Source organism: Tyto alba, unplaced genomic scaffold, assembly GCF_018691265.1.
Source record: "Tyto alba isolate M040663 unplaced genomic scaffold, T.alba_DEE_v4.0 Super-Scaffold_6, whole genome shotgun sequence".
Classification (NCBI taxonomy): Eukaryota; Metazoa; Chordata; class Aves; order Strigiformes; family Tytonidae; genus Tyto; species Tyto alba.
In genome coordinates this window covers 6,890,083-6,914,323 of record NW_024881327.1, presented here as the reverse complement: position 1 = coordinate 6,914,323, position 24,241 = coordinate 6,890,083, and the positions used below count along the sequence as shown (strand labels likewise).

At 35.9% G+C, this 24,241-nt stretch overlaps 1 protein-coding gene across 5 annotated transcripts in view; it reads left to right on the top strand.

Annotated features, from left to right (window-relative positions):
• Nucleotides 1-24,241, top strand: part of GRIA2 (glutamate ionotropic receptor AMPA type subunit 2) — a 97,797-nt gene that overhangs the window by 66,413 nt on the left and 7,143 nt on the right. For all 5 annotated transcript variants that reach the window (XR_006166996.1, XM_042807631.1, XM_042807629.1 and 2 more), the window contains exons 7-12: nucleotides 4,802-4,969; nucleotides 5,255-5,359; nucleotides 6,076-6,186; nucleotides 7,313-7,519; nucleotides 8,027-8,397; nucleotides 12,349-12,547. Coding sequence is in view for 4 of the 5 variants with exons in the window: in XM_042807631.1 (XP_042663565.1) it covers nucleotides 4,802-4,969; nucleotides 5,255-5,359; nucleotides 6,076-6,186; nucleotides 7,313-7,519; nucleotides 8,027-8,397; nucleotides 12,349-12,547 (1,161 nt within the window). In the remaining variant the exon portion in view is untranslated. The remainder of the gene's footprint in view (nucleotides 1-4,801; nucleotides 4,970-5,254; nucleotides 5,360-6,075; nucleotides 6,187-7,312; nucleotides 7,520-8,026; nucleotides 8,398-12,348; nucleotides 12,548-24,241) is intronic.

Below are 24,241 nucleotides of genomic sequence, written 5' to 3'. Positions count from 1 at the left end.
AATATCTTGCATATATATGCAGTTATTTTCATCTGGAAGCAAGTCTGTTGTGAAGGCTGCTGGTTTCACAAGAGCTCCATTCTAAAGACCAAATAGGAACAGGCAAACATTAAGTCTTTTCTGGGCTCCCTGACCTCTATCTCATATCCCCAGTGTTTGAAAGATGCCAGTAGGTAATGAATTCCTGTGCTTAAAGCCCCAATGAAGATACTCCTGTGCTTAAAGCCCATTTGCAGTCTGAGTGGCAAGCAGCCTGACATGCTGCTTCTTACAGACCCCATTCAACAACAGAACAAATAAGAATAGTGCATGGTTAGGAGCACAATTAAAAGCCATCTGGATTTACAATGGCATTTACATGTACAGTATTTGACAGCATCTCTTATTTCTACTGAAAGTAACTATTTGCATTCCCATGCTCTGTCATGAGAGTATGCAAGGTATCACAAGAGATCCTGAAGGAGGTAGCCATTTCTTATCAGTTAGTGAATTTTCCACTTACTCTTTCATCTGTCAGGCCACATTCAAATGTTTCAGTTTCAAAATAGGCCCCGGATACATTAATTAAAGACCCTTAAGAAATAGGTGGCCAAGTTGCATTAGTTTGTCTACATTGGAAGTCACAGGAGGTAGTTGCCCAGTTCCTTTACTAGTTCTTGACAGGTAACTTTGTCTCTTACATATACCTTTTTAAATATATATTATATATAAAAATGTAGGAATGCTTCTATATCTATATACCAATCTCTGTCAGTTACTTCTGAAATTACAAACAATTGAATTTGACCAAAAAGCACAATTACCATACAGAGCACTATGAAAAGCCAATTCTGCTTTTGTGGTATATACAACATTCAAGTAGAGAAATCCTTTGTTGTGGGAAGAATGCACAAAATTCAGATGAGAGGTTTTATTTAATATAATTCTCAAAGCAAAATAAAGCTGTAACGTATTAAAACAAGATGCCATTTGATGTCCCAGTTTAGTCTGTGTGTAGTTTACTGAAGTATTACAAACAAGGTGATAAAATGCATAGTGAACCATTGGGGAAAAAAATAGCTAGTATAGAGCAGTAAGCCGAACATTTAACATACCCACAAGCTACAGGGATACACGCTTTGTGTATTTACTGACTTTGGTGTATATTTGTTGGTATTTAAGTATATTTAAATTGTTTAAATATAAGGCAAAATGCTGAACACTTGCTTATACCCATTGACTCTACCCACTTGCTTTCTCAAGAAAGAACATTTCCTTTATTACCTCTGTGCATCTTACTTCTCTCCAGGGAAAAATACTTGTATCTGATTTTGGACCTCCTTTCTCTTAACCTCTGTTAGTGATACCGTGTCCCTCCTCCTGCTATTCCAGTAGCATCCCCCCATACATGGCAAGGAAACGTCTTTGGTGCCTGTTTCAGACTGATTTCAGCCTTCTTGATCACTGCTTCACCATGCTAGCTGAGGTCTCCCTAGCGTCCTGTACACAAGCACTGTGTTCTTTGACTCTGCTAGTACAGTATCTGCCCAAAAAGATCCTATTTTGTTTGTCTTCCACAGTGTTGTGTTAGATTAGGGCTGAATGGCTAGTTCATAGTCCCCTTGAGTGGTTTTAATTTGTTTTTAGTGTGTCTGCAGTATAGACGTATGTATCTAAACTGATCTTCTTGGACTCCTCCAGTAGTCTCGGAAGTCACTGGAGATCAAATTAATGGCATAGCTCATTCATCTTAAAGAAAGTGTCTAACCAGTCAAATGAATCACACCTTAAAATGCTTATTTCTCTTTTCTGATTGACATACTAGTTGGTTTTTTTTTTTTTACAAGGATAGATGTAGACATTGCAGATATCCAAATCCAGAGAAAAAAAATTCAGCTTCTTGTGATTTAGAATACTTCCCTTTTTTCCTTTTTTATTTTTTTTTTGTTATTTGCATTTATGTCTTCTCATTTTAATTTCTTTTCCACTGCTGAAGTATATTCTTTTAATGTTATATTTTCAATCTCTAAGCATATCTCTCAACTTTGTCTTCAGCATATGGACAGGCATTGGGTCAAACACTGGACAAACAGGCTAACATTACATCTTTTTATAAAATCTTACAGCATTAAAATGTATGTATAAAAAAAAATCTTGTGCTTCTTGGAGTGTCTTCTTCAATTTTATCTTAAGTTACTGATGGTACAAAATAGGATGCTGGGTCTTTTAAGGATTTCTGATATCTTCTGAATCACTGGAAAATAGATAAAGTTATTGAAGTCAACATCTTGCCAGTTTTTCTTGGACAGCATGTGATTAATTCCTGCTTAGTCTAGGATGACTTTGTTCTGTCTTCCATTTTCAAAGCTGCCTTTGCAATTTCATCTTACAAATTTTATTAAGGTCTATACTACATTTTAAATTTAAGTTGAATAAAATTTCATGAGGACCGTGTGTTTCTCTTTCTGGCAATTAAGACATTGATTTAGAGAGAGAATTCTTTTCATACGATATACTTGCAATCCATGTTTCATAGCAAATAACATAAAATCCTTATGCACTTCAGTGCAGTATATTGTAGTTTATATTATCAGCTTATTGTTACAGTTCTGGAATTCTGGGAGGCAAGATTCATTTTGAATTTTCTTTGCTGTGGTTTAATTAATGCAGATGATTCTGTAGGCACTATAGGATAATACTTATACCATTCTGTATTGCAGTTGCTGATTTTGTCATGTAGAGTGGAAAGGAACTGAAAGAAGTTAGGAGATTTACACTACTGTAAAAGTACCATGCTGTAAGAACCCATCCATCCCACTGCCACAGAATATTATTGCAAATAGTGCTCCCACTTATTTTAATACTGCAAATCGGAACATGGATGAATCTCCAGTATAAAACAAAGTTAATCAACACAGGGCTAACACATCCTTTAACATATGGCAGTTTCATTTATTATGCAGACACAAATGCACAGACATCCCTTTGCATGAGCTGGTTATCTGTCTGTCATTTCTTCTTTATGGTAATAAGTTCACTTTGGTTTAGTTTGTCAACTTTACATCTGTTTGTTAAGCTGTAGATAGTTTTAAGGAGCCCCGCGAAAGGTTGTTAGGAGCTGAAAGTGTATGCAGAATAAAGCAGTAAGAAATAATGTATGGGCTGTTTTCTTTCATGCATCTTCAACAACATGAAGGTGTAAAATATTTTGATATCCTTAAAGCTGATTTAACCTAAATTAAAGCATATGAATTTTATATATCTGATGACATGTATACACATACAGATATTTATTGATGGGCAATATCATATTGATAGGCTTAAAGAAGTATTGCTAGTCAGTCCCAAAAAAATGAGTCAGGGTCCTTTCTCTTCTCTCTGTTACCTTTTCCTCAACTCCATATCCATGTCCACCACTTAATCACTGCTACTCCTGTAGCAGAAAGTAGTATTAGCTCCAGCCAGTCTTTCACTTCATTCTTCTGTTGTTCTGATCCCTTTAAAGGTTTCTGTACAAGTCACTGAGAGAACTTTCTTGAAAAGATTCACATTAATCACTCGGTAAGCTTGTATATCTGAAAAAAAATAGTTCCACCTTCCTTTTCTTCCTCTCCAAGGTCTAACAGCTGCATACAAAAATGACCTCAATTCAGGAGCCTGCCTTGGTTACAATTACAAGAGCCTTCTGCATGACTTGAGCTAGCTAATTAAAATTCTCATTAAAATCCGAGCCATTGAAGCAAAGAGCCAATATATCATTTCTCTCTGCTTTGCAGTTTATATATTTTCAGTATCTAATAGCCTTCATAGGGATCATTGCATTCATTCATAAGGTTGTAAGTAGTTATATTCTGGCCCATATTTCCAAAAATGTCCCTTATATTTGACATAATTGCAGTGTTCTGGACTCATAAAGCCCATCCAACAACGTCCTCTGTGTATGTGCACATGTGGTTTCTGCTCAGTTAGTTAGTTAAGATGTAAAATTTTCCAGTCACTGAAACTAACTGCTTTTGACTGTTTAGCCTCAGGTTCTGATGCATGTGATTACAGGGTTCTTCTCTGACGCCTCAAAAGTTGTAAAGCTCCTCATATGGTGTCAGATTAGGAATATGGGTTTTTTCCTTTCCTATATTGCTCTTTGAGGGGCACCACTTCCAGATATCTCAGCCCAAACCTTCTTTTTGCATGGTGTTGACAAGGTATTACATAGTTGAAAACAGCTACCCCAGAGTTTTTATATTTAACTGATAAAACTTAAGCACACGTATATGCAAATAGATGTTGTTGGATTTTGTGTGTATACATGTGGGAGGAGATGTAGTCTAGAGATCTGTACATGAATGCATTTCCCTAAAGAGTGTAATCAGAGGAACGATTCCTTATTTTTAGAAGCTTAACTCAGGTTAAATAGTAGAAATTACTTATTTTTTTCCTCTTTCACCCCCATGGACTTCCAGCCATATCTACACACAGAACTGTTACACAGTTATAGTGAGAAGGGAATGTAATTCACACTGAAAACAGCTGTAAATCTTCAGTTCAGATTTATTAGCAATGCCCCTAACCATTCTGATGGAGAATACTTCATTAATTTCCATAGATGCCCCTCAGAGGGTAGTGACCTCCAGACTAAAGAAAAATCGGTCTGATTTCAAATATATCTTACTGTTTGTTTTTTTTTTGTTTGTTTGTTTTGTTTTGTTTTGTTTTTATTATTTTATTTTTAATATGTTTCTCTGCTTAATGGATTAGCAAGTGGATTGGAATGTGTAGTGAAGCTGAAGTTGGTTTTTAAATAATTATTTTCATTTCTTTTCAGTATACATCTGCTCTGACCTATGATGCTGTTCAAGTGATGACAGAAGCTTTCCGTAATTTGCGTAAACAGAGAATCGAGATTTCCAGAAGAGGAAATGCTGGAGATTGTCTTGCAAATCCAGCTGTACCCTGGGGTCACGGTGTAGAAATAGAAAGGGCATTGAAACAGGTAGCTTCCCTGGAGTAAAAGCTGGGATGAGTGCATGTGTGAAATACCCTATAAATGCTTGAAAAGAACCTTCCAGTCTCCTAACCTGCCTGGATCTTGCTGGGAATAACGTGGAAGTGAACCCCTCAGGAACGTGTCTCATACTAAGATGATATATTGCATATGGAAAACAGTCTAAACTGAATGTGTTTTAAAATATCAGTAATCATTTATGGAAATAGAAAATGCATTTTCTAAAAAGAAACAAACTGAACTTTTCTACCGCTTTCATCCTTGTCTATATAGGTTCAGGTGGAAGGTCTAACAGGGAATATAAAGTTTGATCAGAATGGAAAGAGAATTAATTTTACAATAAACATCATGGAACTCAAAAGTACTGGTCCTCGGAAGGTAATTTGAATTGTCTTACAGTGTCTTTAAAGGTTTTACCATACTAAGCAACGGGTTAAGGTAGGTAATGAAACTCTATAGATTAACTAAAGCATGAGTCGTGGTAATATTTATTCACAGGTACATTTTACAGTGGTCTTGCAGAACTAAGTAAAAATATGTATTATTTCTTTCTAATAAATATGAGTTATTTCTGGTAAGTACTACATAAGAATATTTTCCTTTCGATTTTGTGGATTAAACTTTTTGCTTTCTGATCTGAATTGCTAAACATGAGCCAGTATTTGGGGGAACATGCTTGTGAATGAAAAATGCAGAATACAGCTTTTCTGTGATGTTTCTTTAAATATGATTATCTTTCTGCTCTAATTCCAAACCTTTCAGGAAAAGCCAGTTTCTCGTGTCTTCCTAATCTGGAGTATTTCATAACCCTTTCAATCCTACAGTGTGTGATGTTGATACTAAAACCTGTTAATACGTGAATGAAAATGGTATACCTGTATTAGACAAATTAATGTGAACAAATGTCATTATTTCAATCTTTTTACTATTTGTTATATTTTTTACCTACATAAATAGAAATATTTACACTGGTAAACCCATAGCTAAACTAGTTACCTGTGAGCATAAATCAAGGGCATAGTAATAACATGCTTTACCTTTTCTATGAAAGTTCATATTCACTGTTGTCTGTGCATCCTATAAACTCTCTTTAGATTGGCTATTGGAGTGAAGTGGACAAAATGGTTGTGAATCCTCTTGATGGCCCTCTCGGAAATGAATCTTCAGGACTAGAGAATAAGACTATTATTGTCACCACTATTTTGGTAATTAACCTCATATTTTGTCAGAAGACAGTCTGTCCCACAGTGATTTGTTTCTCATCATTATGTTAGTTTTAATATGCTGTCTTTTTATTATTTGAGGTTGTGACCCGTTACTCATTATGATACATAAATAAAATCTAGAAATTAAGGAAGTGTGTGTGATTCAGTATGCCGTTTTGTTCCGTAGAAGACAAAATGGTCATTGTTTGAACAGCCTAGAAAGTTAAAATTTTCAGACCTGAAAATGGAAATGAAGTACCTGCTTTCAGAGGAGAAGAACTTTGTCTGAGAGGCAGAACTGCAGTGTTAAGTTTTAGAGAATTGATTTGGCCAAAAAGCAAAGAGGCTGGTTCTTATACTTCAGAATTGTAGCTGCTATGGATTGGTGGAATGTAAAATGAAACATTACAAGTTGTATTCTAGTTGTCTAGAGAGTAACATTATGTACTGTCATAGAACAGCGTTTTTCTGTAAGTTATGTAGCTTTATCTGTTTGGGCAAGTCACGGGCTAGCATAGAAAATTCACTGGATGCAAGAATAGTTCAGTAACAACTGACAAGGAGGGGATACATTACTTTAATACAACTTACGACTCATCACCAATTTTGCTGATGATAGAATATTGCATAGTTATAGATATCTTACCTGTTGTTTGTGTACTAATTCAATAAAGATATAGCCTGGACAGCCTGAAGTGTTTTCCCAGGGAGGGATGTGGTTGTGAAATAGGAAAGAATTTTCTTGCATTAAGACAACAACAAAAGCAACTAAATACCTTTACCTTCTTCATCCAAACTGTATGAGAGAAACTGATTTTGGAACTTACTCTTTCTTCTCTGAATGCGTAACTCCTGTTAACATTCATGGTCATTATTAACACACTGCTGGAAATCACTATATCTGTAAGTATTGTTATTTGTGTATGACTGTGGAGAATGCAGCTTTTAAATGTGTTAAGGACATGTCACATTAGTAATTAACAGCTAACATACATAGCATGTATGATTCAGATGTTATCTTCTTTCTTTTTTTCACTTGTAAAAGGAAACATTTTAATCTTTGAAGTGCACAACCGATACATCTGTCTGTTTAACCAAGTAGCTAAGGCAGGTTCTTTCTGTGCAGGAGTCCCCATATGTCATGATGAAGAAAAATCACGAAATGCTTGAAGGAAACGATCGCTATGAGGGCTATTGTGTGGACTTAGCTACAGAAATTGCTAAACACTGTGGATTCAAATATAAGCTCACAATTGTTGGGGATGGCAAGTATGGGGCAAGGGATGCAGACACGAAAATCTGGAATGGGATGGTTGGAGAACTTGTTTATGGGGTAAGAAAATCTTTTATAATAAAACTATTAAAGATGATTGATGGAAAGAGTAGGATTTGGTGTGGTTTTCTCTGTAGAATAGAGGAAAATTATCTAATTCCTTTCATAGTGAATTAGTAATACAAGTGTATTGGCATGAAGAATTTTGAAAGCAAAACATGGAATTAGATTTGTCATGCAAATGAAGTTGGGGGGGGAAGTGAGTGCATATTTCATCCTTCTGACCAGGTGAAAGGCAATGTACTAATGCTTTCAAATGTTATATAATTTTAAAAGGGCATGTGTAAAAATGGAAACTTGGAATATGCCAACCATATGGTTATATATATTTCAGTAAGAAGAGTTACAACTAAAAATTCCTGAATTCTCCATAGGACGTTCTTGGTGAAATGAATGTTGCTGGTGTCTGCTGTCCTATTTTCCATTTGTGAAGTGCAGTAGAAGCTGAACAATTCTTTGCTCTGATCATTGTTTTAGCTATTATTTGCTTTTTTTCTTCCTTTACAGAAAGCCGATATTGCAATCGCTCCATTAACTATAACATTGGTGAGAGAAGAGGTGATTGACTTCTCAAAGCCCTTTATGAGCCTGGGGATATCAATAATGATCAAGAAACCTCAGAAGTCCAAGCCAGGAGTGTTTTCATTTCTTGATCCGTTAGCATATGAAATCTGGATGTGCATTGTTTTTGCCTACATTGGGGTCAGTGTAGTTTTATTCCTGGTCAGCAGATTTAGCCCATACGAGTGGCACACTGAGGAATTTGAAGATGGAAGAGAAACGCAAACTAATGAATCAACTAATGAATTTGGGATATTTAATAGTCTCTGGTTTTCCCTGGGTGCCTTTATGCAGCAAGGATGCGATATTTCGCCAAGGTTGGTTACTCACCCATTTCAACTTTGTGCATTTTTGGTCTCAGCCATCTCAGCAGACGGAGCTTCATGGTGCATATATTTTCACTCTCGGAAAGAAATCACTTGCTATGTTTTTTCCCTCCCTAAAATCACAAAAGTCCTTGAAATAAAAGCAGTTGTCTCTGACATAGGGTCACGATGTGTTTGATCGATATTGTCTTAACATCGATCATAAATTTGCCAAGTGAAGTTATATACACCATGCAGAGACTGTAAAATGCATAAGGTTCAAGTCATTCCATGCCTTCTTGGAGGGGTACCGTGTTTTTGCTGCATATTCCCATTTTACAGTTGACAGTGCATATGGTTCACAACAACTGTAATGGGAAAAAAGGGTAACATGCTAGTCAGGAACTACACAGGCAGCACTTTCCCTCTAAAACTCACTATATAACACAGTTATTAACCCACTGTTTTTCTACAGGAGAGCCTTGAACTGAACTAAGTCATGTGGTGCTTCTAATTCATGTGAATACTTGCAAAACACTGATGTTTTTCCATGGCCTAGTTTTAGAAAAGTCACAAAGAAAATTGCTAAATTGAATTTGAAGGTCCGGTTTATAAATGCTTAATTCCTCATGGATTTTCACTTCCTTTATTAGGGACAACTGTGAAGCACTTAAGTTAATTCCTTTGCAGCTCATTAAATATTCTATTTCCCTTGTGCACAAGTGGTTCTAGCCTTGATTCAGCAAAGTGGTAAGTAGGTAGGTAAATAACTACTTGCTGCTTGAAGGAACTGTAGTAAAACGGGAAATAGGGCAACTGGGTTTGAAGGAAATCAAATCAGAAGAGTTGCCTAATTATACTAAGCAATTTAACTTTCTTCTAAACATCCTAAAGTAAGACAGGGAACAGGTCAATTTCTAGTGAGTCTAGTGGTTAGTGTGCAAAATAGATCACACCAAGGGAGCATTTCTTATATCTGTCATGCATCCCAAAAGGCAACAGCAGGTTTTCAAGTTGTCCTGCTGCAGAAGTAGCTGAGAATTTGTTGTGTGAGAACTTCAGCAATTCTGTGTAAAGGCTGGCACATCACAGTGAGATATGCCAGCCTTTATGATGAAAGATGCGATGAATTTGGTGTATAACACAGTAAGAATTGTACAGAAGAAACAAGACAGTGAAGAGAGGGTAAATTGTTTGAACTCATGAGAAGCTGTGTTAATTTCCGTCCTGTGGGGGGTTTGTATCAATTACACATTTCACAGGTTTAGTTGTCTGCAAAGTCCTCTGTTAGCTACAAAATTATTTTTATTGAATCAAGGCCATAGTAGAATAATGATACTATTATTATTATTATTTTACTGGCTATTAAAGCATGACAGTTGTTGTGTGCGGTTTCATAACTTTTGAAGGATGATGTAAGAATAATGGTAGTAAGTGGTCATCATAAAAGATGTATGAAACCCAAATAATTTTGGAGATTCAAGGTTTAGTTTCAGTGAAGTGTTTTAAGAGCACTTTATTTCATTACAAACATTTCTGAGGAGAGCAGTTAGTTTGTATATTATCTGTTTATTGTAAGAACAGAAGAGAGCTGAAAACAGCTCAGTTACTTCTGTTTTTCTATCACTATCACTATGGAATTTGAACTCCCAGCGAATGAATCAGAGTAGATATGAAAAGGAGTATCTTCAGGCATCAGCAAAACATCTTTGTGAAGTTAATTTTTGCATTATTGCTACTATGATTTCTCTAACCAAAATGACAACCACTGTAACACAAGTAACTTGGGCTTCCTGACTAAAATAGAAGGTGGTCCTGGGTAAGACTGCACCTCCTGGAAACTGGTCTGCAATAGCAGTCCCCACGTTGCCATCATGGGTAGCACAGAAACACAAGTAGAATAGACTAGAGTGGAATAGAATAATGGATAATAATGATAACTTATAGCAATTTTTTCCTTGTCTTTTTTGAGATGTGAGTGTACTCTCAGTGCTGCCATATGATGTCTCTAAGCCTAAAACGTGGTGCACAGATTTAGGTAATTGTGCACAGAAAGTGTTAGTTGAGTATTTAATGATCTGATGAATTAAGTGCTTGTCAAGTGTGGGTTCATACCAGCATATAATTATCAATCTTTAGAAACTTTTTGAAATGTACATAAAAAAATAAATGATTTATTTAACTGGGACAGACCTTATGGGAAAAATTTTAATACAAATGACACCCAAAAAAACTTTACTTATAAAATCTCATATGGGACCATAACGTCTGGATTGTCATTGAGCTTATTCTCTTTTTACGAAGTTGTTGGCAACTTTGCTGACAGATCATGGGGTTTTGAAGATTATTATCATGCATAGCAGGTGTCATCAATGCAATATAAAGTGCCATAAAGTCAGCAGTTATTAAATACACATTGTCAGAGATTTTACCTTGCAAATATATATTTATCATATAATTCAATCTTTTAATTGTATAATTATTTTATACTCGGATTACCTTCATGTCCAGATAAGTATGTAACATTTTTTCAAAGGTGACAGAAAGCATGTTTGCAGAATACATTTCAATTTAGAAGGAACTTGAAATGATTTATTTTCAGTGGTCCCTGTTAATAATATTCTGGACCTTATTTGACTTGATTTTCATGTTAGAGTGAATTAGTGAGTCTGTTGTGACATGGAATAAATCTTTTGATGTATAAACTATCACAGAGTTTTTATACAATAGCAATTAGTCAAAATAATTTTTGTTCCCAGTTTTATAAATCAGTTTTACATAACTATCATGTTTAAATGCGTATATATATGTATATAGTTATATCTATCTATATATAAATATTTTGTCAGAATTAGTTTGAAGTCTCATTCACAATACAGTAGGCTGGGTGAGTGATTTGTAATCTGTTTACTTAATAGATAGAGGAGACACATCAGGACACCTAAGATACCGCAACGCCTTAGTACTAGACTTTCAGCTATATGCACATTTCTGCCAAATAATTAAGCACATCTCCAAAAATTTATGTAGTCCTTCCTATAATGTCTTGTTTGGAAACAAAGTAGTAAGTAATTTCAAAGTTTAAAGGATCATTAGAAAAATGTCAATTTTGACAGTAATAGCAATATCAATATTTCTCTTGTTTTATTTTTCTCGTATTGAAAGTCATTGAATTTCTCTAGTTGTGTGCTCTGTACTGTTTTATATATTTTCTTCAGTTCTCTTTTCTTCTCTCTTCTTGAGCAGGAGATGCAAAACAAAGATCCGTAAGAGCCCACCTGCTGCAGTTAAAAACATCAGTTTATTATTATTTAAAAAATACACTTTCTTCACCATTTTTCTGTATTATCACTGATTGTTTCATGTTCACTCCTCACTTTGTTAAATGCTTGTATCTTTTAAAAGTTGTGTGCAATTATTAGTTCATGGATATTCCCTGGGCCAGTTTTTATTGCAAATAATGCTATCTGTTTCTCAGTATAGATTGTCCACAGCAGCCTAAGACCTTGTTTTGTGGAAATCAGTCTTTGTCTGATTGTTGTAGGAAAATAAGGAGGCTGAAGGCACTTAAGTGCGTACTGGTTTATCTAAAGGCACTGTTTCACTGATTTTGTTTGATCCTCTTCATAATGTCACAAAGATTCACTTCAGAGGGAATGACAAGCTTATGTGTTAAATGTAGACCATTCTGATGGGAACAGTTTCCTTTCAGGGTGTTCAGAACTTTGAAGAACTGGATCACTAAATTCTCCATAAACTCTGGAGTCCTGATTTCAGCAAAGTCCAGGAGATGTAGTGGAGTATGCTTTGATTTCCCACCTGATTACTGTGCAGAGCTGCGCTAGGAGATAGCCTGAAATGCTTCCCTATAGCATAATGCATCATTTGCATAAAACTGATAACGTGTGTTCCTTTTTAGGACTTCCATTTCACTTTACAAATCCATTTCATACTTGTTATTAGATCCCTGTCTGGGCGCATTGTTGGAGGTGTGTGGTGGTTCTTTACCCTCATCATAATCTCATCCTACACGGCTAACTTAGCTGCCTTCCTGACGGTTGAGAGGATGGTGTCTCCCATTGAAAGTGCAGAGGATCTTTCCAAGCAAACAGAAATTGCTTATGGAACGTTAGATTCTGGCTCCACTAAAGAGTTTTTTAGGGTAAGAATTTCTACTTTTTAGATTTCTGTTTTGTTTTAAACAGGTCTCCAATCATGTAAATGTGTTTTCCTTAGGCTTTATGAAGAGGTTGCTATAAAAAACATGATATGTGCAGCCTAACTCGCAAGTACAAATGTTTTTGTTTATTCATTACTGTTGCATTTTATTAGCTATATACAAATATGAGGGTCATGTTATAAATATGCAGAGCAAAAGTGGCTGCAAGGAATTACCTAAAAATATTCTACTGTAAAATAAAAACCAAGATATGTTCAGACAAGGGAGTTGATGTTCAATCTAAGCTTTAAGACAGGAGCTAATGATTGTAAACAAGGCTATTTAATAGCTGTGCTATATTTGAGGTAGTTGTGCAGTGAATAGAGACGTAGGAAGGTGCATAGTCATGCTTTAGTTAAGTGTTTCACATGATTTTTCAAGCTTGCAGATGAGGAATGGGATACAGCCCTGTTGGCTGCTGTAGTAAATCCATGCGTGCTTTTGAAAAGAGTTACTATTTGTATTTGCATTACAGTAATGCCTGGGAAGCCTGTCAGTTGTCACCTTCTACCTCTGTGTATTTCAGTTTTAAAAATGCATGAGACTTCCAATGTGCGAGTCTCAGACTGCCTTTGAGACACCAGCTAATATGGTGAAATCCAACCAGCAAATGAGTGAGCCACTAAAGCTGCCGGGAGAAACACCATGACTGCTTTGCCTTGTCTATGTTCTCTGTGCCTCTCCCTGTAAGATGGAAGTGGGTTTGAAGTGCTACAAGTGCAAAAACCCTGTTGTTTTCATGTTTTTGAATGGATGATGATGGTGCTAGTTTTAAACAAAATGTGTTTTAAAGTAGTTATAATATCATGCTTACATTTCAAACATAGCCTGCCATGGAAGTGAGAGGAAACAAGTTCTCCCACATATTTTTTCTGTACTGTATATTAAGAGCAGTAAGTGCTAGGTTATGGTTTTCACTGGATCCTGTATTGCTTATTTAACTGGTAATGTACTAAATAGGAACCATATTTGTTTCAACTGTAGAAAAGCATTATTTTCTGATTTTGATGATAGGTCCAGTAATAAGACCTGATGCTGATTGCATTCCTGTTGGCTAAAACAAAATTAACATCAGGTGTGTAAGCTAGTGAAAATGAGATTCGGGTTTGTGCTAATAGTGTTTAGAAGTGTTTAGAAGCATACAAGCGTGGGTTTCCAGTTTTGTGAGCATAAACCTTTTAGATCATGGCTATACTGGGGATTGATGGGAACTAACAGTGATCAGTTCTTTTGAATAGTTTCTCTTTAGAGATTTTTAAGCTTTCCTTTAAAACAAAACACATTTGTATGTGCACGCATCAATATGTAGTTTTTGTGCTCCTAGCACATATATATACATCTTTCCAATTACACTTTACACAGCTAGTGTTTCTGGTGATTACCTGAGCATTATTGAATTACTTTTTGTTAAAATTAGCTGGTGGCTTTGTGAGGGCATATTCTTCACCTTTTGTTAAGTTAGCTTTAGCTCTGCACAAACAAGTCTATAATGATTTCTGGAAATTTCTTCTCAGCAATTGCTGTCCTAAACAAGTTGGTGCATTATGTATAATGCAGCTTCTTAGCCTGATGGCTTTATCTTCTCTTTGCTAAAAATCACTTAAACTTGCTCAGGTATTTTTCAAGAAATAATAGCTGTCAGAATTTCATTCTAGGAGAACTGAAACTTCAGTTTCAAGAATTAAACTCTCTCTGCTGAAGACAATGTGAAAGCAGTCTCTGGTACTAAGGAGACTAAAATTTCACCCAAGTATTTCTGTATGGTGACTGGATTGGATTGGATTGGATGTGTGATTTTTATATGACCTGAAATTAGGACTCAAATTCTTTGAACAGCTGGAAACAACTTGAGTATTTTTCTAGCAGCGAGCCAAAATGGGCTGGCTTTTTCTCAGTCACTGTCATGAATTAAAAGAAACATTTGTTGGTTTTTTTTTTTTCACAGTCTGTTTTCTCTTCAAGAAGTGGCATTATTTGCAAGTGTGTTTTCTATTGATGGAATGTATACTGTACCTAAATCTTCACTAGTAGAGTGCTAATTCCTGGAACAACACAAAATTAGGCATCATTCTATACTGGGGATGAGAACAGTAAACTGAATTTTCTTTGCTACTAAAACACGCTTTCTGATAAGGCTTTTCACAAGTGAAAAAATAGATGTTTCTCATCATTTTCCAAAAAGGAATTCTCAGCAATAAGCTAGGTGGTGAAAGTTAGCTGAAAAATCCTATCCTGAATAGCTAAATATATGTATGCAATGTATCTTGAAATGAGTCGGTTCGAGTCTTTGACTAGCTTCTATGACTGCTTAACTGGCACGAACTCATTGAAATATTATATGTTAGCTTGAGTATGTCAGGGATGTCCCATTAGCTTGTTCTCTGTTTTGTTTTAGGATTCTATTCTCAGCCACCTACAGCAGGTACATACTGGTTCATGTCTGCAATGGCTGTGGCTGGCTCCAGTCACTAACATGGTGAATATATGGTCTATGGCTACCATAGAGTAATTCAGATTTAGGTTAGGAAAACCCAGGTGGAGGAAAGATAGTGGCTCACCACATACCCTACAGACAGTATGGGAGTAGGCGTACAAGCTAGTCCATATTGCTTGACTTGGAGGTAACAGCCTTGGCACTTTACCCTATTTTAGGTACTTACTCCCTAGCTTTAAAGGTAGTACAGACTAGTAGGAGATATTCTTGCCAACAGTGAGTAGGGCATCAGTTGGCACTGAATCAAGACACATAACTGAGAAAAAGGGATGAAAAGGCATTGTACTCTATTCCTAGTGCTGCTTTTAAGATGAGAAGCAGAAGCTTGGTACATCCTACATAGAAAATATCAGTGCAGAAATAATAGATTTAACAGTATGTTTAAAAGAAAAAAAAAAAAAAAGGTAATGACAGAGCTTTGCTGAGCAGTAAGCATCATAGTAACAATGTTATCGATACACAGTTTTTCTTTAATGGCAGATCCATCTGATCTCTTGACTATATATTTGTAAATACCAGAATGTGTAGTAGTCTCCTCAGGAGATGTCAAAGTTGCTACTACCAGAACTGTGAGTACGATCCAAGTCTTCAGAGTTCTGTTCCACTGAGTTGGGATACTTAGCACTTCTAATACTTACTAGTGCCTCTGCATTAGACATAGTGCTTTTAGAGTTCTTAATACAACTGAAAGCCTAAACAGAGATCTGTAGTAGTTTGCTGATGTGTTTTCTCTTGGGTTTACAACCTGAATTAATGGGCAAAACATCGAAGAAAATGTGTATGGCTATGGTTATCCAGAGGTACATCGTTTTTTCTCAAATCAGTCATGGATTGTAGTGGTGAGAATGTGCATAGGTCTGCAAGCACAGCTTGGAACACCCAGGAGTGATTTCAGCTGATCTTGTACAGGTGCATCATCTCTAATTGTCAGAGTGCAGATACCGCTTGATGGAGCGGTAAATGGCGGGGCAGTGGAATTTCATCACTCCAGTATGTACTATTGATGCTGTCCACAGTCACACAGCATTTTTACCTTCAGTGATTTCTCAGCAGCTGCTGTAAGTGCAGTTGATGTATGCATTTGCCAAGACACATAGTTGAACTTTGAAGGGAAAAACATGTCACTAACTCAAGAAGACAGACTGCTGCTCACCTAGCACTGACGAAAATAATTTTAAAGCCCTGTCTATCTGTGTTAGCTCCTGAAGTTGCCTTGCTTACTTTCATGGGCTATGACACTGGAAGAAAGAAATGAAGTACAACGACGTAAGTATGCAAGCTTAACGTTCACTGGAACATTTCCATGCTATCCACCTCCTTGATGGCATATTGAAAATTAATATCAAAGTGATAAAAAGAGAACTAAATCTAATTACTTTTAAAATTCAATCATGTTTTTGCTGTATGCCAAGCTCTATTAATCAAAAATATGTACAAACCTCATAGACAAATGAAATCAATCACGCTACCCTTTCTTTATTCCACTGTAAAAGATGAATTGTAATTACTCCCATGTGTAAGGTAAGAAGACATCTTAAGAAGAAAAACTTACAGAGCAGTAATTAAACTAATTTACATTCTCTCTGCATTAGTTTTTATTTAAAATCTTTTTATATGTACCTAGTTTTGAACCAACAGCATGACATGGACAGACCAATCTGTTTCATTCTGTTTTGGTGGCTTCTAAGAGTAGATCCTCTGCAAAATTAAAAGCAAGCAGAACTGCTTCATGACAAAGTATTCTTTAGCTTTCACTGAAAACACTATGCAGCAGTTTCTTATTCTTGCTTAAAAGGCAAGAGTTCCAGAATAAAAAGTTGGGCATGGGAAAAATGCCAGAAGGATGATAATCTGTGCTGTTCTAGAAGGAAGTCCTCTTCCATAGGGAAAAGACAGCAACAGACATAAGATCTGACAAGACCCCATGAGTAATTTCTTCTGCAAAAGTGTTGTCTGTTGGGAGGCAAAGAAAATTTGGCCTGAAGATTAGTATTGTCTTTTCTGAGGCTCTTCAACACAGTTCAGTGCCTCCAGATTTATGAGTCCTTTGACATTTTTAACTTACAAAGGTATTTAAATTGATGATTATATTACAAGAGGTTATGCAAAAAGAGAAGAGGATACAGCAGTCTGTCAACCTCAGTCTGTCCTTAGGCTCATCAAGATATTCAAGTTTCTTTAAAACAAACAAACAAACAAAAAAAAACATGCAGAGGAAATCTCTAATACCAGTGAGAAGAAACACTGATTTTTTTTTTTTTTTCTTAAATGAAGTTGAGGTAAAAAATTATGAATCATACATCAGCCTCAGTTTTTGAAGTTTGAGATGTAGAAGAATTAAAGAACAAGTTTCTAGAGTTAAATTTTGACTAGCTCCACAGAAGCCTGTGAGAGGTGAGGGAGGCAAAACACTCAGTTACGAAATCTGTAATGTTTACCATGGGTTCTACTCAGTGCCTTAAGAAGCAGGGACTATAGGACTGGCATTTCATGAATCTGTGGAGGAGATATGATTAGAGAGTATGGGTTTGGCTCTTTAAGTTTGACAGAAAAGAAAGGTATGTAGTTGAACTACTGAGGAGAGGTAGATCTGAGCACTGAGATAATGGAAGGCCTGCCCTTTGCTTCCAATAGCATATTAGTGAAGACGTTGTACTTTTTTTGTGGTCTAGAGGATTCAAGTCTTCAATTTTCAGTTGTTTTCTTGTTTTTTGAGGTCTTTACATCTGGTCAACACACAAAAGAATTGATTTAGGCCGTTGTGAAAATAATTTTAAAAGAAAGAATGCAGTAATCACTGCTTTCTTTCACCTTAAAACATCTCTTGTTGCTGTTTTCCAGGTTTCATTTTTTTTATTTCTCCACATTACCCCAAAATCCTCATGTCTTTTGCAGACAGCTCAGTGAGCCTAGTGACCAAAACGTGGTGGTGCTTCAGAAACTTTGTTACATATATTGCTCAGAAGGCTGACTTTCAAATTAGTATTTTCATAATTTTATTTTTTAATAAAAATTTACTCCTTTCTAATAGATTTTTTTTTTCTTCCTTGTTTGTAAGGACAAATTGTGTCTGATAAAAGAAATACACTATTCCATGTTCTTCTTTTCCAAGTTTTCATCAAGTTTTCTTAGATGTTCTAATTGGAGCATGCTGTGTAGTGGGTAATTTTGTGCTTTGCAAAAATGAATTTGCAGCAATGTAGTTTGAAGATTCTTCAGTGTTGTGTAATTTATTTTATAAATTGATACACACTAAAATAAGTATAAATAAGTTCTGTTTACACTACTAGGGGTAGATCATTCCATAATACCACACTTTTTGTGGTTAGAACTATTCTTTTATTTTCCAGGCTACATGTATTTATAACTAGTTTATACTCAGTTGTTACAGTACATTAATTATCACATAATAATTATTATATTAAAAATATGTAATTATATAATATTATTATTTGCTTCTCAGTGTTTATTTTCCTGATGTATTAATAAAGAGCAAATATGTTTTTTTTTCTGAGCTTTCATCTCTATCAACAAAACTATATTTATTCCTGATTTTCAAGCAAGGCATTTTGGTCCCCTATCAGCTCATAGCTCTTATGTGTGTCTTTGTCGTAGTTTGAAATAATAGTCCCTAAATGTGCGTGAACAGAGGTGTACATGGTATGCCATCTGAGATCTCAGCAATACTTTGTACAAAGACATTAGTATTTCTCCGTCTTTTCTGGAAATAACTTTTTCCCAATTGTATCACACTGTTTTCTGGTAATCATTTGGATATTAGTGATAGATTTTAGTGTCTTGTCTTCTGTTTCTACCATCTTAATGTCTTCAACTTCATTGCAGATTTTCTTATTGGTCATGAAGTACTGGACCATGCTTTTGAACTGGAAAACTTAATTTCATTTCTGTCATTCTAGTGCTCAGAATTTTCCACTTCTCATATGTAACAACTAATTTCCCCTTGTCTGGCTTGATGTGTTTTGATACTCCAGTTTCCTTTCCTACAAATCCTAGTCATTTCTGTCTCGAAATGTTTTCACTCTAAGACGTCATCTGAAGCTGTGCGTGCCGTACAGTACTTCAGACCAAGAGGGTGCTGGTTGCTTTGAGTGCGTTTTCATTCTTGTAAAGTCCAGGCAGTATTTTCATGGTTCCAGACTCTGGGAATAGTGCCTGCAGTTCACTACAGCTGTGTGATTGCTTGAGAAGGTGCTTTTGTGTTTGGGGATTTAGATTATTCCCCTTCCCCCGGTATGGATGCAGTAAGTTCTTTTTGGTTTGCATCCATCTTGTTTTTTACATTCCCGTTTCTGTACTTTCATTCCTATTACTTATTCTTCATTAATGTTAATCTAATCAAAAACAAAGCTAAACTATACATTCAGATTATGGTCCTATGTATAGGTTGTCTTTGTTCTCTGCATTTCTTCCCACCACACAGCAGATACACTTTCATTTCTCCCATTCTTTTTTCACTCGTGAGGTTCAAAAATCTTCTGTTTGCTCTTTTTTTCAGTTCAGTTTATGTGGCATACTGTTTCTTTCATGTTACCAGGTTTCCCCTGATCAAATCAAGATCCTGCTTACAAATCTACATTTGTATTACAGTGATGTAGCAAAGCCGTATTAGTAGATACCGCAACATGACTCTAATACAGCTGTCCCTCTACCAGTAAGTTAAATAAAGTTAGATCTAGGAGTAGACAGCAGATTTCCCTTGTGACCAGCACTTCAAAAAGAAGAGATGGATTTATGTCGTCATTGTGGAAATTAGTATGTGTGACATTTATCTGACTTTTTCATGAAATGAGATTGAAATGGTCTGCTTTGTTTTTATGAATATGCTGAATGATGGGGAGGAATTTCGATTCTGTTGGAACTTAGTAAGTCTTAGGAGCGGAGACATTTCATCAAGTACTTTAACAACATTTAAATAGTCTTAAAACTTAAACGCTAACATCCCTTTGTAAGACAAGACTTGTGAAACACTTAGCTCTAAATCGCATGAAAAATATGATAAAGTCCTTGTCTTGCATGTTCTTGGAGAAAATTATTTTAAGTAGGCTTTTGAGGAGTAAGTTCTTGATGTAGAGTGTTTCATAATTTTTATTAATAAGACCAAATGTGTTTAAGATATTTTAAGTAGCTCAAATAGGTGATGGAAACTGGAAAGCCATAAAACTGCATCTTAAGAATGTGTAACTAATTTTTACCGGTACTGATTCAAGTTATTAATATATTTCAAAATTCAGATCTTTCATCTGTTTGAACTTTCAACTTTAAGTATTCACCCAGTATAACCAAGTTTAAGTGTATATTCTTGAGCTAATTAAAGAGGCTGAAAGACTAGTTTTGATATTTCTGTGTTTGTTCGAGGTATCAATAATTGATTCACTATGTAAATTGTCAAGATTCATTTGTTATTACACTTTCTAGCTACTGTGACAATACCAGTTTCTGTCCTCTTACTTAGGATGGAAGGTCAACAAGATGGTTACACAAACCATATTTGAGAATTAAATTTCTGCTCCTTCAGTACAGGATCACTGTCTAGTAAAATATTAGTAGTCTGAGGAGCTATTTCTGTCAATGACATACTAATTACAGCACCCCAATTTTAAGAATAATAGGTCTTTGAATGACAAAATGGAAAAGTTATCTGATGACCCACAAAATGCCATTAATTAATTTGATAAAGCTTTGCATAATTTAATTTCCTAATGAGCTTCTTAATGAAGGCAGTATTTTACATTTAAATGGGATGTGTACTTTGTAATAACAATAATTTTCATAGTCAAAATGCTCAGTGGTGACATGATACTGAAAAAAAAAAAAAAAAGTGCTAGTTCCTGGGGCATTTTTGTACCAGTTACTGTATTTTTATAGAAATGGTAAATAATGGGAGGAAGCATTCATTATGAGTATTAGGGTCTTGCACTGTCATGTCAGCGTTAATTGTAATACCAAAGTTACAATTAGCTTTTAACATTTCATATATACATTGGAGTGTCACCTTGCATCAGCCACAGTAATTAAGAGCAGTGCAGATTACTTCCATAGTCTTGCATTCTTGTAGACAATTAATATAGCAGCCGACGATGGTTCCACTGTTTGGATCACAGGATAGCAAGTTGTGGTGGTTTTTATGGAGTGTTGCTGTCCTTTCAGGTTTTTGGTGCCATGAAAGAAAGAGGCTATAAGAAAGAGATGTGAAAGCCCAGCTTGCACACGGGGCATCCTGCATTCACAAGGAATGGTTTCTCATGGTTTAGTCCACTCACTGTTGCTGATGACTGTGCTTTTCTAAGTGCAGTTTCAGGAGATTAAGAAGATTCACGTAGGAATAAAATATATGGTCAACTACAGCACTGGCCAAATTTAAATAACAATGTTATGTGTGCTTTTTTTTTTTTCCCCACAATGTATTTGAATTAGAATAAGTGTACATGCATTTTTAACTGTCAGATAATGATGGCTTTATGAGCGAGCATGTGTGTGCACAGAATGCTAGATGAAGGTTTCTTAACACTGCCCTTTTCTCCATCCTTTAGCTCTACCTTTCAAATAAAAGACAAATTTTGAAAACATAAAAATGAAGGGAATAAAATGACACAGTTCTGAAAACGGTATATATTACTAAATATATCGTGTAGCAATATAAACAAATACATTAAAAATCACACGTATCCCCTAGGTAAAGGCTTGTTCCTCTTAGTATTTTTTATGAGCCTAGACAAGGTCAAGAACTAGGTAGGGATCAAGACTGAGCTTTTGAATTGCAGCATGATGTTTTTCAGTGTTCATGGCTGCAGAGGGCTGTGCCATCATGGCAAATTCTGAGTGCTATTTTCTGGTGATGTTTCTCATTGCAGATTTTTATTTCCATGGTTGCTGGGTCAGGTATTCCTACCTTCATTTATACACCAAGAACCCTGTGAGCCGTCTAGTGGGAGGTTTCTTCTTAACTCTTGACCATTTTGGAAGTCAGTTCCTTGAGCCTTTTCCAGTTCAGCCGTCCAGACCAGCCCCTCAGCCTGTCATGGGACTTCCCTCATCCTTCCCACTTCCCTGTTGCGTTCAGTGAAGTGACAGGGGGAAGTGGGGAGCGACAGTGTTTTGGAGGCTGAATGACAAAATCAGACAGACTTTGCTAGGCCTCTGTTAGTTGATATATATCAAAATGTGTAAAAGGTTATTTTAATAAACCAGGAAACAATGGAGTAAGGAAAGACAGTTAAGTCAATTTATGAACCTTTTCTTGAGAGTTACCTAACTGGAATAAAAAATGCTTATTTAGTATTTGAATATTTGTACAAGAAGAAAATGATATTTTAAGTGTGAGCATAACCTCTTCTCTTCTACAACATGGGATCCAAATGTCTTCTAATGAAAGTTGTAGTGACAGGCACCCGTGTGTATGTTGTCTGCTTTGGGTTGAACTGAACTATGTAAAACAGCTCTAAACCAACTTTTAAGTTCCCCCCTTTATAAAGCAAACCTATGGCAATTCATGAAGTATGTCTGTAATCATTTTTATAACTGTTGGAAGCTTCATGTCCCTTCCTTAATTTGTAGTGGTAAATCCCATGCATCAAGTTGCGTGCATGCTGCCAAATGAATGTTGATGTATGGTAGGAATGGGATAGAGCGTCTGGGTTTAATTCGAAAGTTGAGTTTAGAGAACGAGAATTCAGGGAAGATTGGAGTCCTTCATATGAGGCTGGGACTTTTGAGTGGGGTAGGAAGGAGGAAATTGAGCACCGCGCAGAGCTAAACTCTGGTAGCTCTGCTTCCAGGGAAGTGAGCAACAGCAGCAGGACTCAGGGAACAGATGATGGAAAGCTATGCACTTAGGATGTAGGCTTCCCTTATATGCTGTTGTGAAGCTGATGGAGTCTCTCAGACATTAAATGGCCTGACTGACTTAGATCTGCAGGTGGGAGTCTCTTTCAGGCATGGAATGCTGTTTGCTATCTGTTAGAGGCACCTACCTGTGTCTGTCTGTCTATCAGGTAAAGTATAGGCAGAGAAAAGTGCAGTATTGGATTTTTACTGATAGCTTCCAGTACACAGCGATAGTTAACTGTGTGAACTGGCTTTTCAAAGATGGTGCAATATACCATATTTTAGGATTCTCCTAGTTTTTAGGATCATGGTTTTTAGGATCTTCTTGAATGGAACAAGAATAGTGCATACGCGATATGGCAGATGTTCCAAGAATCTAAGAAACCCACTGTGCCTTCAGCACACAGTTATTATTCTTAGTCATTCTGGTCATGTGAGTATATCCAACTCTCTTGATATTAATGAGTATACTGAGTATGTGTCAGAACATGCAACAACTGATCTGCAAGGGAACTTTAAAAAAGCCGGCTTTGCCAGTGCATGTGTAGATTCTGGTAATAGTTGGAATATTTAGATGTTTGAAAACTTCCAGTGGTTCTTAGTACTGACAGAACTTTTAACACTAGTAGACATACAGAGACCATGGAGAAATCTGAGCCTCAAAATCTTTCTAGACTACATTTCTGGACAGGAAAATAGAGTAAGTTTGGGAAAATGATAATGCTGTGCTACAAGAACAGTGAAGCCTTGGGAGATAGTGAGGGCATTGCTGATGCTTTTGTACTTGATTCATTCATTTTTTAAATTGTATGATTATAGTTGCTATTTATAGAAGAATTGTAGTTCCGAGGTGTATGTTACAAGATGTCTCTAGTAGAAGAGTAAGTACAGATTTGTCATACTTGCACATATGATAGTATTATCTTGCAGACAACTAAGATAACTACAAAACCAAGTGGTCTTGGTTTTCTACAGCAAAGTAGGAATGTAATAATAGCTGAGTTAAATGCAACATAGTATTTAATTTGGCAGCAGTTTATTGTCTTTCATATAATGATTTAGGTTGTCTTTTTCAGAAATTAATTTAGGGTTGATTGTCAACTGCTTTGATAGTTCTGCAGATATTTTGATCAGAAAGTAAAATGTTATCACATAGAGGTTTTCCACTCAGTTTACAAAGGGGGAGATGATATAAACCTATGCTTTCCTCATTCTTCATTAGAATTGTACAGTATGTGACAATATGAGAAATTCAGCTTCAAATACTGTTTCCGAATGGTGATTGTTACTGACCCGGA